This window comes from Diceros bicornis, chromosome 5, assembly GCF_020826845.1.
Source record: "Diceros bicornis minor isolate mBicDic1 chromosome 5, mDicBic1.mat.cur, whole genome shotgun sequence".
Taxonomy (NCBI): domain Eukaryota; kingdom Metazoa; phylum Chordata; class Mammalia; order Perissodactyla; family Rhinocerotidae; genus Diceros; species Diceros bicornis.
The window spans coordinates 52,973,188-52,991,666 of record NC_080744.1 but is presented as its reverse complement, the minus strand read 5'-3'; the positions used below and the strand labels follow the sequence as shown (position 1 = coordinate 52,991,666).

The 18,479-nt window shown below is 41.5% G+C and overlaps 1 protein-coding gene across 1 annotated transcript; it reads right to left on the bottom strand.

The window, feature by feature from the left end:
• Positions 1 to 1,070: 1,070 nt before the first annotated feature.
• On the bottom strand, positions 1,071 to 10,455 carry POLR2M (RNA polymerase II subunit M). The gene is made up of 4 exons (XM_058541686.1): positions 10,231 to 10,455; positions 7,819 to 8,466; positions 5,421 to 5,625; positions 1,071 to 3,361 (listed from the first exon to the last, which is right to left on the bottom strand). Exons 1-4 carry the CDS (start codon positions 10,341 to 10,343, stop codon positions 3,215 to 3,217), a joined length of 1,113 nt encoding a protein of 370 aa, XP_058397669.1. The 5' UTR covers positions 10,344 to 10,455; the 3' UTR covers positions 1,071 to 3,214.
• Between the last annotated feature and the right edge of the window lie 8,024 nt (positions 10,456 to 18,479).

Sequence of the window (18,479 nt, the reverse complement as noted above, 5' to 3'; positions counted from 1 at the left end):
ATCTACTATAAAAACATCACACTGGCTAAAATGAAAGTCTGCAATGTCAAGTGTTGGTGAACTGGCACTCTCATATACAGTGGATGGGGGGTGGTGGGAATATCAGATGTTAAAGATGTGCATACCTCATAATCCAGCAGGTAAAATTCCTAGGTAAATACCATAGAGAAATGTGTTTATGTCCACAAAGATGCTCATTGCAGCATTGCTTAAAACAGCCAAAACCTGAAAATTTCATATAAGTGCCCATCACAGTAGAATAGACAAAAGTGGTATTAATGAAATGACGCATTATACACAATGAAAATAAGCCACACCTACACGTGACGTGAATTTTATAAGCAATGTTGAGTGAAAGACACCACACAACATACAGTATGATTCCATTTTTATACGTCAAGAGTGGGCAAAACAAACCAACCATATGATTGCATACATAACTGGTAAAACCGTTTTTTTGAAAGGGGGAAGTATTATCATAAGGTCAGGAGAGTAGTTACCCCTGGAGGACAAAGGGGGTATTAAGAGGGGACACACAAGGAGATTCTGGAGTGCTGGCAGTAGCTTTTCTGCATCTGGTTTGTGAATACATAGCTGTTTGCTTTATCCATTAAACTGCACATCTGTTTTATGTACTTTTCTATAAGTTATATTTCACAAAATTTAAAAGAACAAGGACTTGTACTACCAAATATTAACACTGATTAAAGCCATAATTATTAAAAGTGTGGAAAAAACTAGAAGTCCCAGAAATAGGCCCGAGACACAAAAGACACATAGGAATTTAATATTCCATAATGATACCATTACAAATCAGTGGGGAAATGGTGGTTTATAATACTGAACCAATTGGTCAACTATTTGCAAAAATTAATATTAAACCTCACATCATAAAACATCCCCAAATAAATTTGATACGGATTAAAAATTTCCTTTTGAATTAAGGATAAGTGTAAAAGTGAAAAATTTTAAAAGGTATTAGCAGAAAATAAGGATAAATACATATCACTCCCTGTGGTAGGGAAGTATGCTCAAGCGCAAAGGTAGACCCAAAGAAAACAACCTCAACACAGAAACACCATGAACTGTATTAAAAGGCAAATAACATGCTAAAACAATAATGACATATGACAAAAGATGGACATCTTAATTCACAAGGAACTTATAAACCAATAAAAACAGCAAACTCTCTAATATAGGAAAGATATGAATAAGCAATGCTCAAAAGAATGAATATCAATAGCCAATAAACATGAAAAAACTCAACCTTCACTAAGTAATCAAAGAAACACAAATTTTAAAGGTAATCCTTTTCTGCAATTATTCACTTTGCAAAGATTTTAAACAGTAATTTTCAGTTCTGGGAGTTTGATATATTGCTAACAGGAAGGTAAAGGAACACAATCTTTGTAGTGAGTGACATATATCAAGATCTCCAAAACTTACATACACTCTCACCTAGCAATTTCACTTCTAGAAAGGTATTTTCTGGAAATAAGTCATTTTTATACAATGTGATTATCTTTTAAGATGTTGATTGCGTCATTGTCTACAGGTTACATTATAATTAATAATCAAATTGTCAAACAATAAGAAGTTGATTTTAAAAGTTATGGTACACCCATAAAATGGAACATTCCGCAGCTATCTGAAATCTAAAATGCAAACTATTTAATATGGGAAAATGTTTACAATATATAGAGCAGACTATGAACCAATATATAGCATGACCGCATTATTGAAAATATAAATGCATTATGCATAGAAAAGTAAGAGAACACACACCCAAATGTTATCAGGGCTCCCTCTGGGAGGTTTACAAGAGACTGGATACAAACGCACATGAGCCCTTCCATATTATCCCACTTTCCAGAAATAACACGTATTATTTTATTCTGTAAACAAATAACATCAAATAATCTACATTGTGAAATCATTTGCTATTAGTTTTAAAAACAATGAACTTGTTAGCTCAGTTTACTTTTTACATTTGCTTTTTGAGGGGGCAAAAGGGGGACGGAAAGCAGTGGCCACAACTGGAAGTGCATGATACAGAACCGAGCCCCTCCTCTCACACATACATCTGTCCTAAATGTATTTCCAGTCAAGTTTCATACACGAACAGTCTCTTTTACAGTAAGAAATTAAACTTAATTAAGCACTAGCTAAACATCACCATTAACATTTTGAAGTTGCTCTAATTAATATTTTATTCTTCCTTTCAACACTGTCTAAAGGATCCAACATATTAGACAAAGAACTGATAACGTAAGTGTTAATTTCTCTGGAGACAACCATATAATCCTTTAAAATTACATAAACATGTTAGCTTGAGGCTTCTCCAGCCTACGTATGTCTCTTCTGGGGGAAAAAAGGCAATGTATGGACAACATTTCCATTGTAGCTTTTAAAAGAAATTGGTTTTCTCACCAAACTTGAAGGTACTGTAAATGAACCTATCATCTGTTAAGAGCAATGAACTCAAGTCAGGTCACGCACAGGACCAGCTACTCCCTTCACCTGCATCAGTCATCTTAGGCTTTTCCTAACCCTCATATACTCCAGGCAGATCTGGTCATCTAGAAAGACCGTCCACCCTCCAGCATTACTAAAAGTACTTCTTATTCCTAATCAGAAGAAAGATAACATTTCTTCTTAAGGGAAGACATAAGAAGGAGACAAACATTTGTTAAGTATTTCCTACGGGTGTCTTCCTAGGTATTTCACATCCAATACCTCCATAACCCCATGCAGACATGCACAAAATTCTCTAGACTGCTCAAAATAGGAGGGAACTATATTGTCCTAATTCATTTTAGATGTTCCTGGGACAACTAAGTATTTCACTGAAAGACGTAATAAATGCTATTTGACAAAGGTAATATTAAGTAAAAAAAGCAGTTATCTGCTTCCATTTGGCTTAGAGAAAAAAAATGCGCTCTTCTATATACTAAAGTATCAGACCAACACACAACATAGTGCGAAACTTTAATACAGTGTGGTTAAACACAATATTCAAATATTAAACTTTTCAAACACATGAAAGTTATCTTCTGAAGGTGAAGCTGGGCTATTTTTATAGCTACCTTTGGCTAACTTTATAAAACTATTTCCCTCAACAATGTCTGACACTGATCTCGATACTTAGAAGTCTGATGTATGACGATGACATCTCAACAGGCAGAGATTTAGGGGATTATCCCAATGCCCATCTTCAGAATTCATCATCAGAGGACTGATCATCATCTTCATCTCTCACTTCTCGGTATTTCCTCGAAGTCTCCCCTTCTGGGTTATAGCTCTGTATTTTAATATTCAGTCTTTCAGCTAATTTTTGTGCTGCGAGCTTGGCTTGCATCTCCTTTAAAACAAAAAGCAAAGCACAAAGTTACACATTCACATCTTTTCCCTACAATTTTTATATGGGAAGTCATTTAAACAAAATCAGAAATAAAGAGGTATTAACATTCCACTTAGTGCTCTCTATAGCAATAAGACGAACCTGACGCTGTGCCTACTACAGATACAAGAGGGCAACACTCGCGAGAGCTACTAGCCTGCCACAGTTGTAATTACAGACTTCCATTAATAAACAACAGTGCATTGAAATATCCCACCTCTACATGAGAAATTGAGTAGTCAGCTTAGCATCACAACAGTTATAAACACGGACACATTTTTAACTCTGTGGGTACACACATGTGTATACACGAATTCACAGAACAATCTGGGCTACTGAATGTCAAAAATCACTAATGCTGTGCTGATTCTCCAACTAAAAGAATCTTCTTTCCTAGATTAAAACATGGCTCCTACGCTTGAGAGTTACATTTCAATGTCACAATGAAAATCAGGAAATTAATAATAAAAAGGTGACTATCCCTCTCCAAATTAAGTCCCATGAAAATTACTATGCAATGAAAAGTCCAAGTAAATTTTAGACCCTGGCATTGCGCTTACATACACCCGAGGATATTACCACCGACTGGTGGCAGTGCTCACTCCTAACCTTGCTCATGCTTTCTCCCGTATCACTTGAACTTCTTCACGTCCTTTCCCTCAGGCCATGAATACTATGAGTAGGCAGGACTGAAGTGGGAGCTACTACTATTACTCTGCTAATTTTAAACTCAAGGGTTTAATTCAACCTAATAATACCTTAGGAGAGTCATTTAAGATCACAGAGACAATTTAAAAAACAATTCCTCAATGTGGCAGTCATAACTAGGCAATAATTTTCGTGCCCTGAGAGGAAGACAAATGGATTTTAAAAAGCAATGCCTTAAAAATGCCAATCCAGGTGCCAGCCCCGTGGCCAAGTGGTTAAAGTTCCATACGCTCCACTTGCTCGGCCCAGGGCTTGCAGGTTCGGATCCCAGGCGCAGACCTACTCCACTCATCAGCCATGCCGTGGAGGCATTCCACATACAAAATAGAGGAAGACTGGCACAGATGTTAGCTCAGGGCTAATCTTCCTCAAGCTAAAAAAGAAGATTGCCAACGGATGTTAGCTCAGGGCAAATCTTCCTCACACCAAAAAAAAAAAAAAAAAAAAAAAGCCAATCCAAGCCAACTGAGCTTTTAGGAAAAGCCAAGGCAGAATAACAGCCTAGTTCTAGAGTAACTGGTGTATAGTACCTGATTATAATCTAGCTAAGCAATACCAGGTAGTTAGGCTGCTGTTTTCCTGGAGGCTCAAATTATTACTATCTAAGCATATCAGATCCTTTCTTTTCTCGCTATGGTCCTCACACTTGTTTTCTCCCGTCTTGTTATTCTGTACACAAATTGTCAATACTCATGTTTAAAGTTCTATGCGTAACACACAGATCTTTGAAGAAAGTGCTACACAAAATGGATCAAGTCACTAAAAGTAGGAGATTCTTCTATCTTCACAAGGGCCTGCAGATTATGCTTTTAAGCTTAGCGTCCAACTTTCCAGACACAACACTATTCCCCCACCCCTTTTATGCTCTCCTCTGTATTCCAGGAGATCGAAGCCTAGAAACCACATTTTCCTAATCCTCTTGGCAGGGTTCTCGGTTAGGTTCCACCACCGAGAAGCTCTCACATGGGTTTTACAAGGTGGAAGACAGAGAAGCAATACTACAGCTACCCTAACAGTACAGGCTGTAAGAGATGTGAGACTCTGCAGCTGTCTCCCCACATTTCCTGGTAAATACTACTTTGATGTTGCAGGTAGCTATGATCATCTCCAGCTGTTTCCTGCAGTTCTAGAAACTTCGAGACCCTCTGAAAGCTAGAGGCACACATCTGAGAGCTAATGGCATTAGCTGACCATTTCCCCAGTACTACTCCCTTCAATTAAATACCATCTTCGTTAAACTACCTGGAGTAAATTCTGACTTAAGTAAGCAACATCCAACATACAGACAAGAAACAATTAATACTCTAAATACCTCATAACTCTGTTGCTGCTGTTTCTGCAGTGCCAAAGATTCTTCTATGGAGAGCAGCTGCGTAGGCAGATGATGAAGTGGGAGAAGCCGAGCTGCTGTGATGTCATCCAGATGCTGCTTATCCCTGCGCCGCCTTTCTTCTGAGGAAACAGGAGACCCTCCTCTCTGGCAATGACTAGGTGAACCCTTTTGTTGTGAAGGTAATCTGAAGGAGGGAAAACCTATGTTATACCATTAGACTATTTTCTTTCTACAGACACACATTTATAACATTCACACACACACTCAAGTGGCCTTTAACCTTAGTAGTTAATTCTTCTACAAAGATAATAGTAAGCAGTTTACCAATATTTACAATCTTTCCCTTTTTTTAACACATTTACTTCAAAAACAGGAGTATTTAAATTGCCACCTTTTCAGAGAGTAATTTGACAATTCATTGCTCTAACAGAAAATAGGTATAGATAGGCTCTTTGCCTTTTCCTTCTCTCCTCAAATATTATACTTGAACTGAAGCTATCTTTTCATTTTTTCATTCAAAAAACATTTGCAAAGGGGCTTACTGTCCAGTAGAGGGAAACAAACTTGTAAATAGTTTCACTGCAATATAATATCACAGGTATCACGATACACATCCGTACATGGTACACTGGAACATAAAGAAGGAAACGGCCAGTTCCAATGGGGGACAGGGAGGGTATCAGAAAAGCTTCAAAAGAGTGAAATTTGGGCCAGCCCCGGTAGCCTAGTGGTTAAGTTCAGCACGCTCTGCTTTGATGACCCCGGTTCGGTTCCCAGGCGTGGACCTACACAGCTCTGTTAGCGGCCATGCTGTGCTGGCGGCCCACACACTGAAAAAGAGGAAGACTGGCACGGATGTTAGCTCATGACGAATCTTCCTCCGCAAAAAAAAAAGAGTGAAATTTGAGAAGTATTGGAACAATGAGTGCTCACCACGTAAATGAGGGGAGAAGAGCATCTCGGCAGGGAGCGAGGGGCAACAGGCTGCAGCACAGAGGAAGGGCAAGGAGAGTAGGAGGCAGGAGAGTAGGAAAAGGCAGTGAGACAAGGCTAGGAAGGAGGAAGGGTCCAGACCACAATGAAGAGTTCTAGTCTAGGTAAGAGGTTCAGATGTGCATTTTATGTATTTCATTCTGGAAGCACTCAGCCTTTCCTGCTAACTGCATACAAGTCTGTCTCTGTGTCTGTCTGTCTGTCTGTCTCTCTCATAAACTTCCTTAATCTTGATAGCCCTCATTGCTATTTCCTTACCCCACTCCCACTTCCAGCTAAACGACCATAATACAGACCCGGGAGCAGTGTATTCTGTTGTACGTATTAACTAGATGATGCTTCTCGTTTTCTGTCTCCCTAGAAGTGAGGAAACATACCTCACCGTACACAAGTGATTAACTGATCAAAGATTAATTGATCAAAGATTACTTTTTATTCCTAACTAAAAATTAAGGTAATATAATCCTGGTTTTCTATACAGAAGAAATAAAATGCTTTGAGGTTAAAAACAAATGAATGATTAGGTAGGATTAAACTTTAAAATCTCTGTATAATAATAAAAAAATGATTTTAGGTATTGTTAACTACAGGTTTTCAGTTTTTCAAAGATAGACAGTAGCAGTTCAGACTTTGTACCTGATGTTACAGCCTCATAAATCTAGGCAGGTACCAGTTGCTACTCCTGGACTTAAATGCTACATTTGCATACAAGTAAACAACATTCTTTTCTCTTCACAGAGCTTTTCTTTTTCTGGAGATCTCAGAAACAAAACTATGACAAGGAACTTAGAAGCAGTGCTGGTTAGATCCTGACCAAATCTGTTTTCAGTTTTTTTAATCCCTTCTCAGTTCCCTTCCCCCTGAAGTTGTTATTATATAATTTAAGGTCCTTCTAAGTGTGTATGCCTTGGGTCCTCATCCAGATCCCAAACTCATTAAGGAGCAGAATCTTTACTTCTGTGTCACCACAGCACCTGCTGCTTACAGAAAGTGAGCACGCAAATATCTTTTGCTGAGAAAGGCCATCAGCTCCTGTGATTGCTTTTCCCTTAGCCTACAGTCTAATCAAAGGGGGGAGCTGTATACCAGAAAATGGTTCCGGGGAAAAAAGCATAATAAATTCTCTAACTCTGTGTTTATTATGAAATATTGCCTAAGCATCCCGAAATTTAATACTCCATCTGCTATTTAAAATCTTTTCAACTATTTGGCTAAAAAAGCTTAAGTATTTTTCAACATAAATCCTCTGGTCTGTTTACAATATGTTCATTCCTAACCACAAGTAGTTCTCACGCACAAGTCCACTGAACTGAAAGCATTCTTCCAATTTTTGAGTTTAACAAATACTATGTTGCCATGACAGCCTGTTTCCGATGGTACTTACACATTGGTTTTAAATTTATGTGGTGGGGGCACTGGGTTTTTGGCTCGCATTTCGAGCACTTCCAAGTAATGAGGCTTCTTCTGAGTCCCACTACAAAGGCCTGTCAAGTTCTCAGTACTGGTGTTTTCTTCAGAGTGGTGTTCACCTGGGTCTGCAATTGTGATCCTTTGTAACCTATCAATAAACAGGTTGTCAGAGCTGCTAGAATGATCTTCTGCTTGACTTGAAACACGATGCTGAGGGAGACGCTCGCTAGCTTTGGATGAGGAAGGCGCGCTGTCTCTGCTGCTGGAAGCTGGGCACTTGTTCACTGCGTACTCAACCTCTGGAGCCTCTGCATCACCTCTGTGAGTAGGATATACAAGTCCCTGTTGTTGTGAGGTTGTTCTAGATGACTTGATGTTATCTACAGAGGAACAGCCAGGAACTAGTGATGAAGTATCAAGGATCTGGTCAGAGTTCTGGGCCTTATCCGTGTCCACGTCCACACCTGCGACTGCTTTTTGCCTTAGCTTATGGTCTAAACTAACAGGATGAAACAGTTCACTCTTCCCTCTAACTTCTTCACGTTCTGCAAGGGCAGCTTTCAGTTTGGCAACAGAGTCTATTATCTTTTTACCTTTGTCGGGCAATTTGCAAATGAATTTTCTGTCAAATGGAAAAGAACATGTATACATTAGAGCCATGGTTTTAAACGTGAGATATAAAGACAAAGCATTATCATCAAAAGGACCAAAATTGACCTTTAAGTCAAAAATCTGATTTCCAACTGCCCCAAAACAGGAATGAAATAAGACAGTCACTATCCAAATACCTCAAAAAAACAAGGACATGCAGGAAGAATGGGGAATATGCCTCACTTGTCTCATCTAATTAAAATTTCAGCAAAAGTATTTTAAGCATATAAGAACCATATAAAACATTACAAAAATCAGTAGTTTTTAAAGTGTGATCTCCAAGACCTTCCTAGGGAGGGGAGGTGGATGAGTCTGCAGGGTCAAAATTATTTTCGTAATAGTACTAAGACACCATTTGCCATTTCCCTCTCATTTTCTCACATGGGTACAGTGGAGCTTCCCAGAAGCCACATGATATGTGAGGATATCACTGCTCTGATGGCTAATGGAATGTGTGTGCTTTTGTATTCTTGTGTTTTAAAAGTTTCTCACTTGTAATTTCTAACACATTGATAAATATCAGTATATATAACACATAAAACCACAGCTCTTTGGGATGCTCAACAATTCTTAAGTGCACAAAGGGGTCCTGGGACCAAAAAGTTAATTCACTGCTAAAGATTAAAAACTCATTCTCACAAAGTCAAAAAACTTGTCTCTACTAGGAAGAACCCAAGTGATTGTTCGTCCCTTTTGCTGAATGACAGAAGTTACTTTTCAAATTCCCTTGTCTTTAGCTAAACAATAAATGGGGAGGGAAGTTACATCTCAGGCCCTCTATTCTTTCTCTGGCACTATATTCGTTCTCACAATTTCAACTAGTAACATCTCTCTCCAGTTGCGATTCCTGTATTTTCCCAACCTTCTCCTCTCTCTCTTGAGCCTCATGACCACTTCTGCAGCTTTTAACCAGGTAACTAGTTAACTCAGCATGCCTTAAGTAAAATCAACCTGGGAAGTAGTCCTCTCCACGTTTTTCTTGTTTTTATTAATGGTTTTCCATACAGGCTGGAAACTTCAACCCTCTCTGTCAACTACATATTCAAATTATTCCACGCCTAATGTAGTTTTTCCAATCCCTCAACTACCTTTCTAGTTCGCCTTCTTACAACCCCCTCGTTGGGAACTTTTCTGAAGATATCCTCCTACTGTCTTCTGCCTCTTATTCCTTCCAACCATCCTGCACCAAGCTGCTAAATTTAGCTTCCTAAAAAAAAATTACTTCCATTATATAGTTCCCCTGCTAAAATCCGTTAAGTCTCCCAGCTGAATGAGAGTCAAACTTTCTCTGCCTAATAAACCACTCTTTATATCCCACTCTTTCCATTTCCTACGGTTCCTGTACAAATAGGATCGAACGATGCAACTGAGATGATGTTTGGGACACGATGGGGGAGGGGGAGAAAAGGACGTAGTACACAGAGCCTTCCTTCGAGGAACAGACACGGCAGCTGAGTAAAGAAAACCAACGCGGAGCTAGCGGAGAGCAGAAAGGCCAAGCCGCCGTTCAGCACAGGAGCCACCCCCAAGGGCGGGACGCGCCGGCCGGGACGCGCCGGCCGGGACGCGGTCGGCTCTGCGGCTGTAGGCCGGCCACTCGCCAGCCGGATGGGACGAATCTGACTGAGGCAAGGTCACCTTCCAGAGAAGGCACGGGGGGAGGGAAGGGAGGGACGCGTCCCGGGGAGCCCGAACCGAAGGAGCCTGGCAGTGACTGGGCGGGAGCCAAGCTTACTCGTTGCGCAAAAGTCTCTCCTGGCGCTTCAACATCTCCCGCAGCTCCGCCAAACTCCGCTGCCCCAAGTCCTCGGGAGCTTGGGGCTCGAAGCCGCGGGGCAGCGAGGACATTCTGCGGGGGCTGCGCCTGGCGAGGCGGCGGGCACGCGGCTTCCTCGGCAGCCCCAGCTGCTAGCGCCGGATCCGCGGCCGGCGGGGACTCCGGGGCACGAGCGGGAGCCGCCATTTTCCCGGAAGAACAAGTCGTCTTCGAGCCGAATCGAGCTTTATTGAAACGCCGGAAACAGACACAGACTAGGAGAAGGGGGCACCCGGAGGGGCGGGAAGGGGCGGAAGTGACGGGGTGACGTCACGCCCCGGCTGGGCTCGCTTTTGCGGTGCAGGTTGTTTCCATGTGCGTCCAGTCTCCGTGTGTGTATTCAAAAAGTATTTACTGAGTGCCACCGTGACCTCGGCAGGTAGCCACGGCCCTTGCCGCTAGACAGGCTACCGAGTGGTGGAGGAGGCAGACGTTAATCAAGTAAGAAGAAAACAGTGTAATAGTAAGATTGGGGTGGGCACCAGGGATGGTATCTCTGAGAAGTGAAATATAAGTGAAATCTGAGTGATGAGTTAGCTAGCTGTTGGTGAGGTTGGGGCGGAGTGCAGGACAGGGTTTGAGGGGCCCTGGCCTATGCTATGGCACCTCCTAGCCCAAGACTTAGTGAAGTCCTCAAATGTTAACGTTGGAAGGATCCTTGGGACCATTGGCGTTTCTTAATGGGGCTCTATGGCATTTGAAGCGGGACTTTTCTTCATCTATGGCACTGCCTCAGGCATTGAAAGACAGTTGGTGTCTGGCTTCTGCCCACTAGTTGCTACTGCCACAGTCACTGTAACAACCCCAAACGGCTCTCCTGACCCCTACACACACGTTTCCCAAGGCCCATGAGAGGTGAAGGGGGTGGAAATAGCTGTCCAAGCCAGCTGAGAATCACTTTCACAATTCCCTATTTTGCCTATAGAGAAACAGAGGCACAAAAACTGAAGTAAGTATTCCCAGGACCCCAAACAAGTCAGTGACACATCAGATTTCAAACTCAAATGTCCAGCTGCTCGTTCCACCACACCACTTTGGAAATTTCCTCCTTCTTCATTTTATGCCTATTTCCAAATGTATAATATTGTTGAAAAGTTTCTTTCCAGCTGTTGAGAAGAGGAAGGAAGTGTCATAAGCATCACAGCCAGCTCTTACCTTCTCTTTACAGTTCAGCTAACAGAGCCATGTCCCAAAAGATTGAGTAGGAAGCATGCACGAGTTGCAACAGATATCGATTGGGAAGTTTGAACACCCCCATAAACTCCAACTCCCCATTCTTTGATATGGAAAATTTAAATTTTCTAATCCTATGTCAAGTGCTATAATAAACACAAGCAATTCCCTCCCAATCAGACAGAAGCTCTAGATAAAAGCAGAAGCTACTCCAGGGAGCACAGTTGAAGTCATTTCTATATCCTCCCAATCTAGTCCATTCTAATCAGATTAATGTATCAAAATTCTCAACATAAGCCCAGCTTTCAAGGACTTCAATACCTGCTCCAGCCCTGGCTAAAGAAGAAATACTTGAGTAAGGCCTTTGAGTCAGGTAGTTGTCCCGCTGGCAAGCTCCCCCAAAGGCTCCCTCATCCTGTCTCTGGCCGCAGCTGGAGGCCTTTATTCCCCCACAGTAGTCATCCCCATCTTCTAAGATCCTGGGCCACAGGTGTCCTCAAGGCGAGGATGCCTTTCTCTCAAGCCTCAGAATTTTGCCCCTGGCTGTTGTCCTCTTGTGGAAGGCTGTCCCTTTCCCCCCACCCCATTATAAATCTTGGCTCAAGTCTCACCTCCGCCCTGAGCCTTCTTAGATTTTTCCAACCCAAATTGCTCTTTCTTTTGAGCATAACTGTAGTGCTTACAGTCAGAACCTCACTATGAACCTGACAATATGAAACATATAATGCTTCTCTCATTGTGTTATGCATGGTGATTTCTTTTTCCTTTCTAACAAAATTTTAAAGTCAGGGAATTCTGTCAGAGAGCTGGGTTTGTACTTTTCTGTCTCCCCCTAATGCACATAACGGGTACGAATTGACAGGATCTCCCTCTCATAATTTTTTTACTCCATATTCCTCTTTCTCTTAATGAAAGTCCTTTTTGTGTATACAAACCTTAAGCTTTTTCTGTAAGTATTAACCATAATTACTGTGAAGATATTTTCAGTGGTATGGGATAGAATCTTTTACACAACATAGCTTAGGACTCAAGATGTCATAATACAAATCTGAGTTCCTAACCACAGCTATGCACAAACTGTCTAGCTCTCTTTTCAGTAACCAAGCAGGCTAGTTGTGCTTCAAAATGAAAATAGGCAACATATTCTTTTATAATCTGTCAAACAAACAAAGATGAGTATTTAGAACGCAAACTTTAACAGCAATTTCTGGGGAAAAAGGATATAAAATGGAGAGATTTCACAAGCAGAGAAATGTTTACCTGTTTCCAGCCAAACTGGGCAAAACACTTGAAAAGAAATGGACCCACAAACCACAGGCAGCTAATCTCCGCTGAAGAATTCCAATTGTATGTCAAAGAGCCCTTCTGTTACAAAATTGAATCTAGACAAGTGTTTTTGGGTTTTGTTTTTCAATACTCATTAAAAAACTCTAAATCATGTTTTCCTATGATACTTGGATTAATCACCTGAGTGTTAATTGCCCTCAGAGTAAACTAATGAACTTGGCTGTTACAAAGAAAGAAAAATTCACAACGAAGAATTAAAGGAAAGGAAAATTTCATCAGCATATGAAGTGATGCCTGGATGACTTAGCCATCCCATTTCCACCAACCTGCCCAAGGACAGTGTTTGAATGTGATTTAAAGATGACAAAATCAAACAGAAAAACCCGGGAAAGATTTCCATTTGTCCTTACAGAGTTGAATATAACAATTGCCAATCAATTGTAAAATTGTAACATTAATCTTCAGAGTCTGCAGGCTGCTCTTCTCTGTTTTCTCCCAATGATTGTCAGTTTGGGGGCGTGAACGGCCACAAAACTGGTCACAATTTACCTGGAGTACACCAAAATGGCAGCAAAAATATTTCCCGTCCCACATGTTCTTAGTATGTGAATTTAACACTCCTCCTCTCAAGAAATGGAGTTGATGTTCCCTATCCTTAATCTGGGCATGCTTATGACTAGAGCAAAAGTGATTTTTCCAGTCTGCATGGTAAAAGATGATGCAGCTTCTGCCTAATTTTCCTGAGGTGCTTACTCTTGGAACCCAACCAGCAAGCCGTGCAGAAACCTGAGTTTGCTTAGGTGTTTCGGCTGTCAGTCCAAGCTGAGGTCTCAGCCTAACGGCAGCATCAGCCACCAGACGTGTGAATGAACGAACCTTTGGATGATTCCAGCCCCCAACTGTCAAGTCACTACCAGCCTTCCAGACTTCCATGTTGGAGCCCCAGAAACTCTGGAGCAGAGACATCCTCACTAGGCTCTTTCTGAATTCCTGATCTACAGAATTTGGGGCCATAATAAAATGGTCATTATTTCATACTTTTAAGTTTGGAGTGGTTTGTTAAACAGCAATAGTAATGGGGACATTATTCAAGGTTAATCCCTCCATCTATGCTCTGGATCCCATCCATTTTGCCTCCTTGGAGATCTCATTCATTGGTTCATTTAATAAATATTTATTGAGGACCTATCGTGTGTAAGACACTGTTCTAGGCTTTGGAGATATAGTGACGAATGAGACACGTTTCCTGCCACATTGAAACTTTCATTCCATCAGATAGTACTAAAGTGTTACATGGAGAATTAATACAGGTGATGTGATAAGGAGTAATTGGGAGGCCACCTTGATTGATTGGGTGATTGAGGTTGATTTTTCTGAGGATGTAACTTATAAGCTGAGACCTGAATGTCAAGAAGCAATTAGCCATAGGAAAATCTGATGGAAAAGTATCCCAAGTAGAGGGAAGAACAAATACTCAGGCTCTAAAAGGAGAAAGAGCTCCTCAAATAACAACAGTTAAAAAGGCTGGGGCTAGATCTTGCAGGGCTTTGTAGACCAAGATATGGAGTTTGAATTTTATTCCAAGAGAAATGGGAAGCCATCTGTGGTAGGCAGCCTCTAGGATGGCCTCCAATGGTCCCCCTAGTGAGAAGTCCCCCTCCAACTGAATATGGGCTGGACTTACTGACTCACTTGTAACAAACAGAATATGGTAAAAGTAATACCAATGGCAGAAGTGATGGGGTGTCACTTCCAAGATTAGGTTATAAAAGATTGGAACAGATATTTCACCAAAGAAGATGTATAGATGAAAAATAAGCACATGAAAGGTCACCGATGTTATTAGCCATTAGGAAAATGCAAATTAAAAACACAATGAGATGCTACTACACAACTATCAGAATGTCTGAAATTAGAAAGATTGACTATACCAAGTGTTGGAAAAGATGTGGAACAACTAGAGCTCTTATACACTGCCAATGGCAATGTAAAATAGCACAACCACTTTGGAAAACAGTTTGGTAGTTTCTTAAAACCTATTATATGACCCAGCGATTCCTCTGCTAGGTATTTACCCAAGAGAAATGAAAGCATGTGTCCATACAAAGTCTTGTACATAAATATTCATAGCAGCTTTGTTTGCAATAGCCAAAAACCAGAAACAACTCAATGTCTATCACTGGGTGAATGGATAAACATTAAATTGTAGTATATCCATACAATTGAACACTATGGTATTCATGCAACATGCAACAACTTCACAAATCTCAATTGTACTGAGTGAAAGAAGCTAGGAAAAAAAGAGTATGTATTCTTTTAAATATTCCATTTATATAAAATTCTTAAAAATGCAGACTAATCTATAGTGACCAAAAGCAGATCAGTGATTGCCTAATGATGTGAGGTGGCAGGGAGAGGCTGGGGGGAAGGATTACGAGGGGGCAAGAGGAAACTGCTGGGGGATGGATTACGAGGGGGCAAGAGGAAACTTTTGGGGGTGATGGATATGTTCATTATCTTGGTTGTGGTGATGGTTATATGGGTGTATTCATTTGATGTAACAACTTATCACATTGTCCACTTTAAATATATCCAGTGTATAGCATGTCAGTTATACTCTCCACAAAGCTGTTAAAAGTGCCCCTCAAGGGGCTGGCCCGGTGGTGTAGTGGTTATGTTTGGCGTGCTCTGCTTCAGCAGTCTGGGGTTCCCAGGTTCGGATGCTGGTGCGGACCTACACCACTCATCAAGCCATGCTGTGGAGGCATCCCACATGCAAAATAGAGGAAGATTGGCACAGATGTTAGCTCAGGGACAATCTTCCTCAAGCAAAAAGAGGAAAGTTGGCAATAGATGTTAGCTCAGGGCCAATCTTCCTCACCAAAAAAAAAGTGCCCCTCTAGCTTCCACCCTCTCTTCTTTTTTCAGAGATAAGCTTCCTAGAAGACTTGTCCACACTCTGACTCCATATCTTCACCACTCTCATCAGTGCCGTGAACCCCCTCCTGGTTGTTAAACCCAGGGAGCAGGTTTTAGTCTTTCTCCTCCTTGCTGTGTCTGACCCTGTTGACCACTTGCTCCTTAAAACTCTCTCCTACTTAAATTCTATGCTACCAATCTCTTGTTCGGCTCTGGAGTTTTTGCTGTGGCTAGAATTAGAGTCAGGGTAAGGACCTTACCACCTGGATGTCCTAAAGGTTTCTCAGGTTCAACTTGTCCAAAACTGACTCCAACCCACTCTTCCTTTTGAAAATTCCCACTTTTTAATGGCATTACCATCCACATGGGTGCCCAAGTCAGAAACTAGGCATTCATACTTGACTATGCTTTTTCCTTCAACCCAACTTGTCACAAAATCCTACAGCCTAACTACCTTCTTCTCTGCACACTCTCCCTCCTTCCACCCCATTCAGTACCTCCCCATACACCCATCATTGCCTCCATTGCGTTTGTCCAAGCCCTTGAGTGAACTATTATAATAACCTCCTGAAAGAACTCCCTACCTGTAGCCTAACCTGCCCTTTTCCTCTGAATTGCAATGAGATAATTTTTTTCTCTTAAGAAATCTAATTTCGTTTCCTTCGCTTGGAATACTGATGTGGGAAACACCCATATCAATGTAGCACAGACTGGAAATATTCAGTTCCACACTTGTTGGGCCTCTCAACACACAGAGATGATCTTGCCACCGCTTTGGGATCACTGGATGCTGGGTTGGGGAGTGCAGCAGGGGGACATGCAGAAGCACACCCAGTGTCTCTGCCCAGACTTCGCCTTGGTGACAGCGGTATGTGGTCATAGGGGCAGTAGTATGTGACACAAGTGTAAATGAAAAATTTAACCCAACTCCTGCCAAGTGGCAGGAACGTGGGCAGCAGAATGATGGCTGGTGAGAGGTTAGTCCCTAAAGAGAATTTAAAGGAGAGGATAGGCAGATATTTGGACGAGACAAGATCATTGGAAACAATGATCACCAACAAAGGAGCCTGTGATGGTTAATTTTTGTGTCAACTTAGTTAGGTCATGGTGCCCAGATATTTGGTCAAACATTATTCTAGATGTTTCTGTGAAGATGTCTTTTGGCTGAGATTAACATTCAAATCAGTGGACTTTGAGTAAAGCAGATTGTCCTCCATAATGTGGGTGGGCCTCATCCAATCAGTTGAAAGCCTTACAAGAACAAAGACTGACACCTCCTACCTACCCCAAGCAAGAAGGAATTCTGCTGGCGGACAGTGTTCAGACTTGAACTGCAACAGTAGTTCTTTCCTGGGTTCCAGCCTCCTGGCCTACTCTGCAGTGATAATTGTGCAAGCCAATTTCTTAAAATGAATTTCTCCCTTTGAGATTCATTTTAAGGAATTGACTCGTGATTATCTACACACACACATGCACACACACACCCTATTAATCCATTTCTCTGAAAACCCCAACTAATGCAGAGCCCAGTAGCATCAGTTGATTAGGCAAATCCAGGCTTGATTGATGACTGGACTTCAGGGTGAGAGAGCTGACTGAGGTGAGGGAAGGCTAGCTTTTGCTCTGCTCCTGCTATGTGCTGGGCACATGGAGAGGAGACAGGAACCAAGGGCCATAAACAAGTTGGAAGCAAATTCTGTTTTCTTTCATGTTTTTTTTTAAGTATACATTTGGGAACGGAACATGCCAAACTTTCAAACAAACCATAGTAGCCATAGCTAATGAAAAATTAATGAAGAATGGCAAACCTAAGACTTCGTTGAACAATAATGGCTGACATCTGTGTACCAGTTACCAAACCTCCCCTTCCAGTCAGTCCCCAATCTGCTTTCTTGGATGGGCAGAGCAGTGAGCCTATCCCCACTTTACAGAGAAACAGAGAAAGAGATGAGTGCTAGGACCTCCTGACCCCTCGACTATGGGCCACTCTCGTCTGTCTGCCTCGTCTGTCTGCCTCGTCCGTCTGTCCCTCAGCACAGAACTTCACAAGTAACTGACAGGAGGCTGGCCAGTTAGGGAAGAGAAAGTAAGGGAGGGAACAGGGAATTGGAATTGGATATGAGAAAAACAGAGTGAAAAAAGAGAATAGAAAGAAACAGGTAAAGGAGGGAGACAGAAAAGTGGAAGGGGCAGTAAGGAGGAAAACGTTTCTCTGCACAGAAATGAGAAACAGAAAGCTTCATAGGAAGCTTTGTGCTGTGGAATTCACAGATAAATTCTTCATTTCCCTTCTGGCTCTAAAATTCTATCCTTCTACAAAATGTCACATTTCCCCTCTTTGTATTTCACTGTGATCCCATTGCAACAAAAGGTTTTCCTCAGCTACCCAAGGGTTTAGGCTGTAAAGTGCATGTACTCCACACTAAAAGTAAATTCTTGCATTAGTTATCCAAACTGTTTGAAATGAGGAACCAAATTTTCAGCTCGTATCTCCCTCTTTATCAGCAAATAGTAATTTAAAGCCATTTACCGGGCCTGTGGTTCCCGGGTGACAGACTGTGGCCTATTAAAATTAATCCTGACAGAAGATCCTTATTGCTTTCTCCAAGCACATTCAGCCTGTTGGTTTATGAATAGGATGAACAGACGGCCCATCCCAGAGGGCTTGAGGGAGGAAGCACGTTAAAATGGCCGCCTACATCTTTGTTTGCTCAGCTGCTTGGAAAAACGAAGACTGAGGGAAATGGGATTAATCAGGGGGCAGTTACCCATGGAAAAAAAAATAGGAA

Excerpts from the sequence above, each read along its gene's own strand:
- POLR2M (XM_058541686.1), bottom strand. The coding sequence starts at position 10,343 with ATGTCCTCGCTGCCCCGCGGCTTCGAGCCCCAAGCTCCCGAGGACTTG. Across the intron at positions 5,626-7,818 it reads CATAAATTTAAAACCAATGT|ATTACCTTCACAACAAAAGG; the intron begins GTAAGTACCATC and ends TCCCTCCTTCAG. Across the intron at positions 3,362-5,420 it reads AGCAGCAACAGAGTTATGAG|GAGATGCAAGCCAAGCTCGC; the intron begins GTATTTAGAGTA and ends TTTGTTTTAAAG.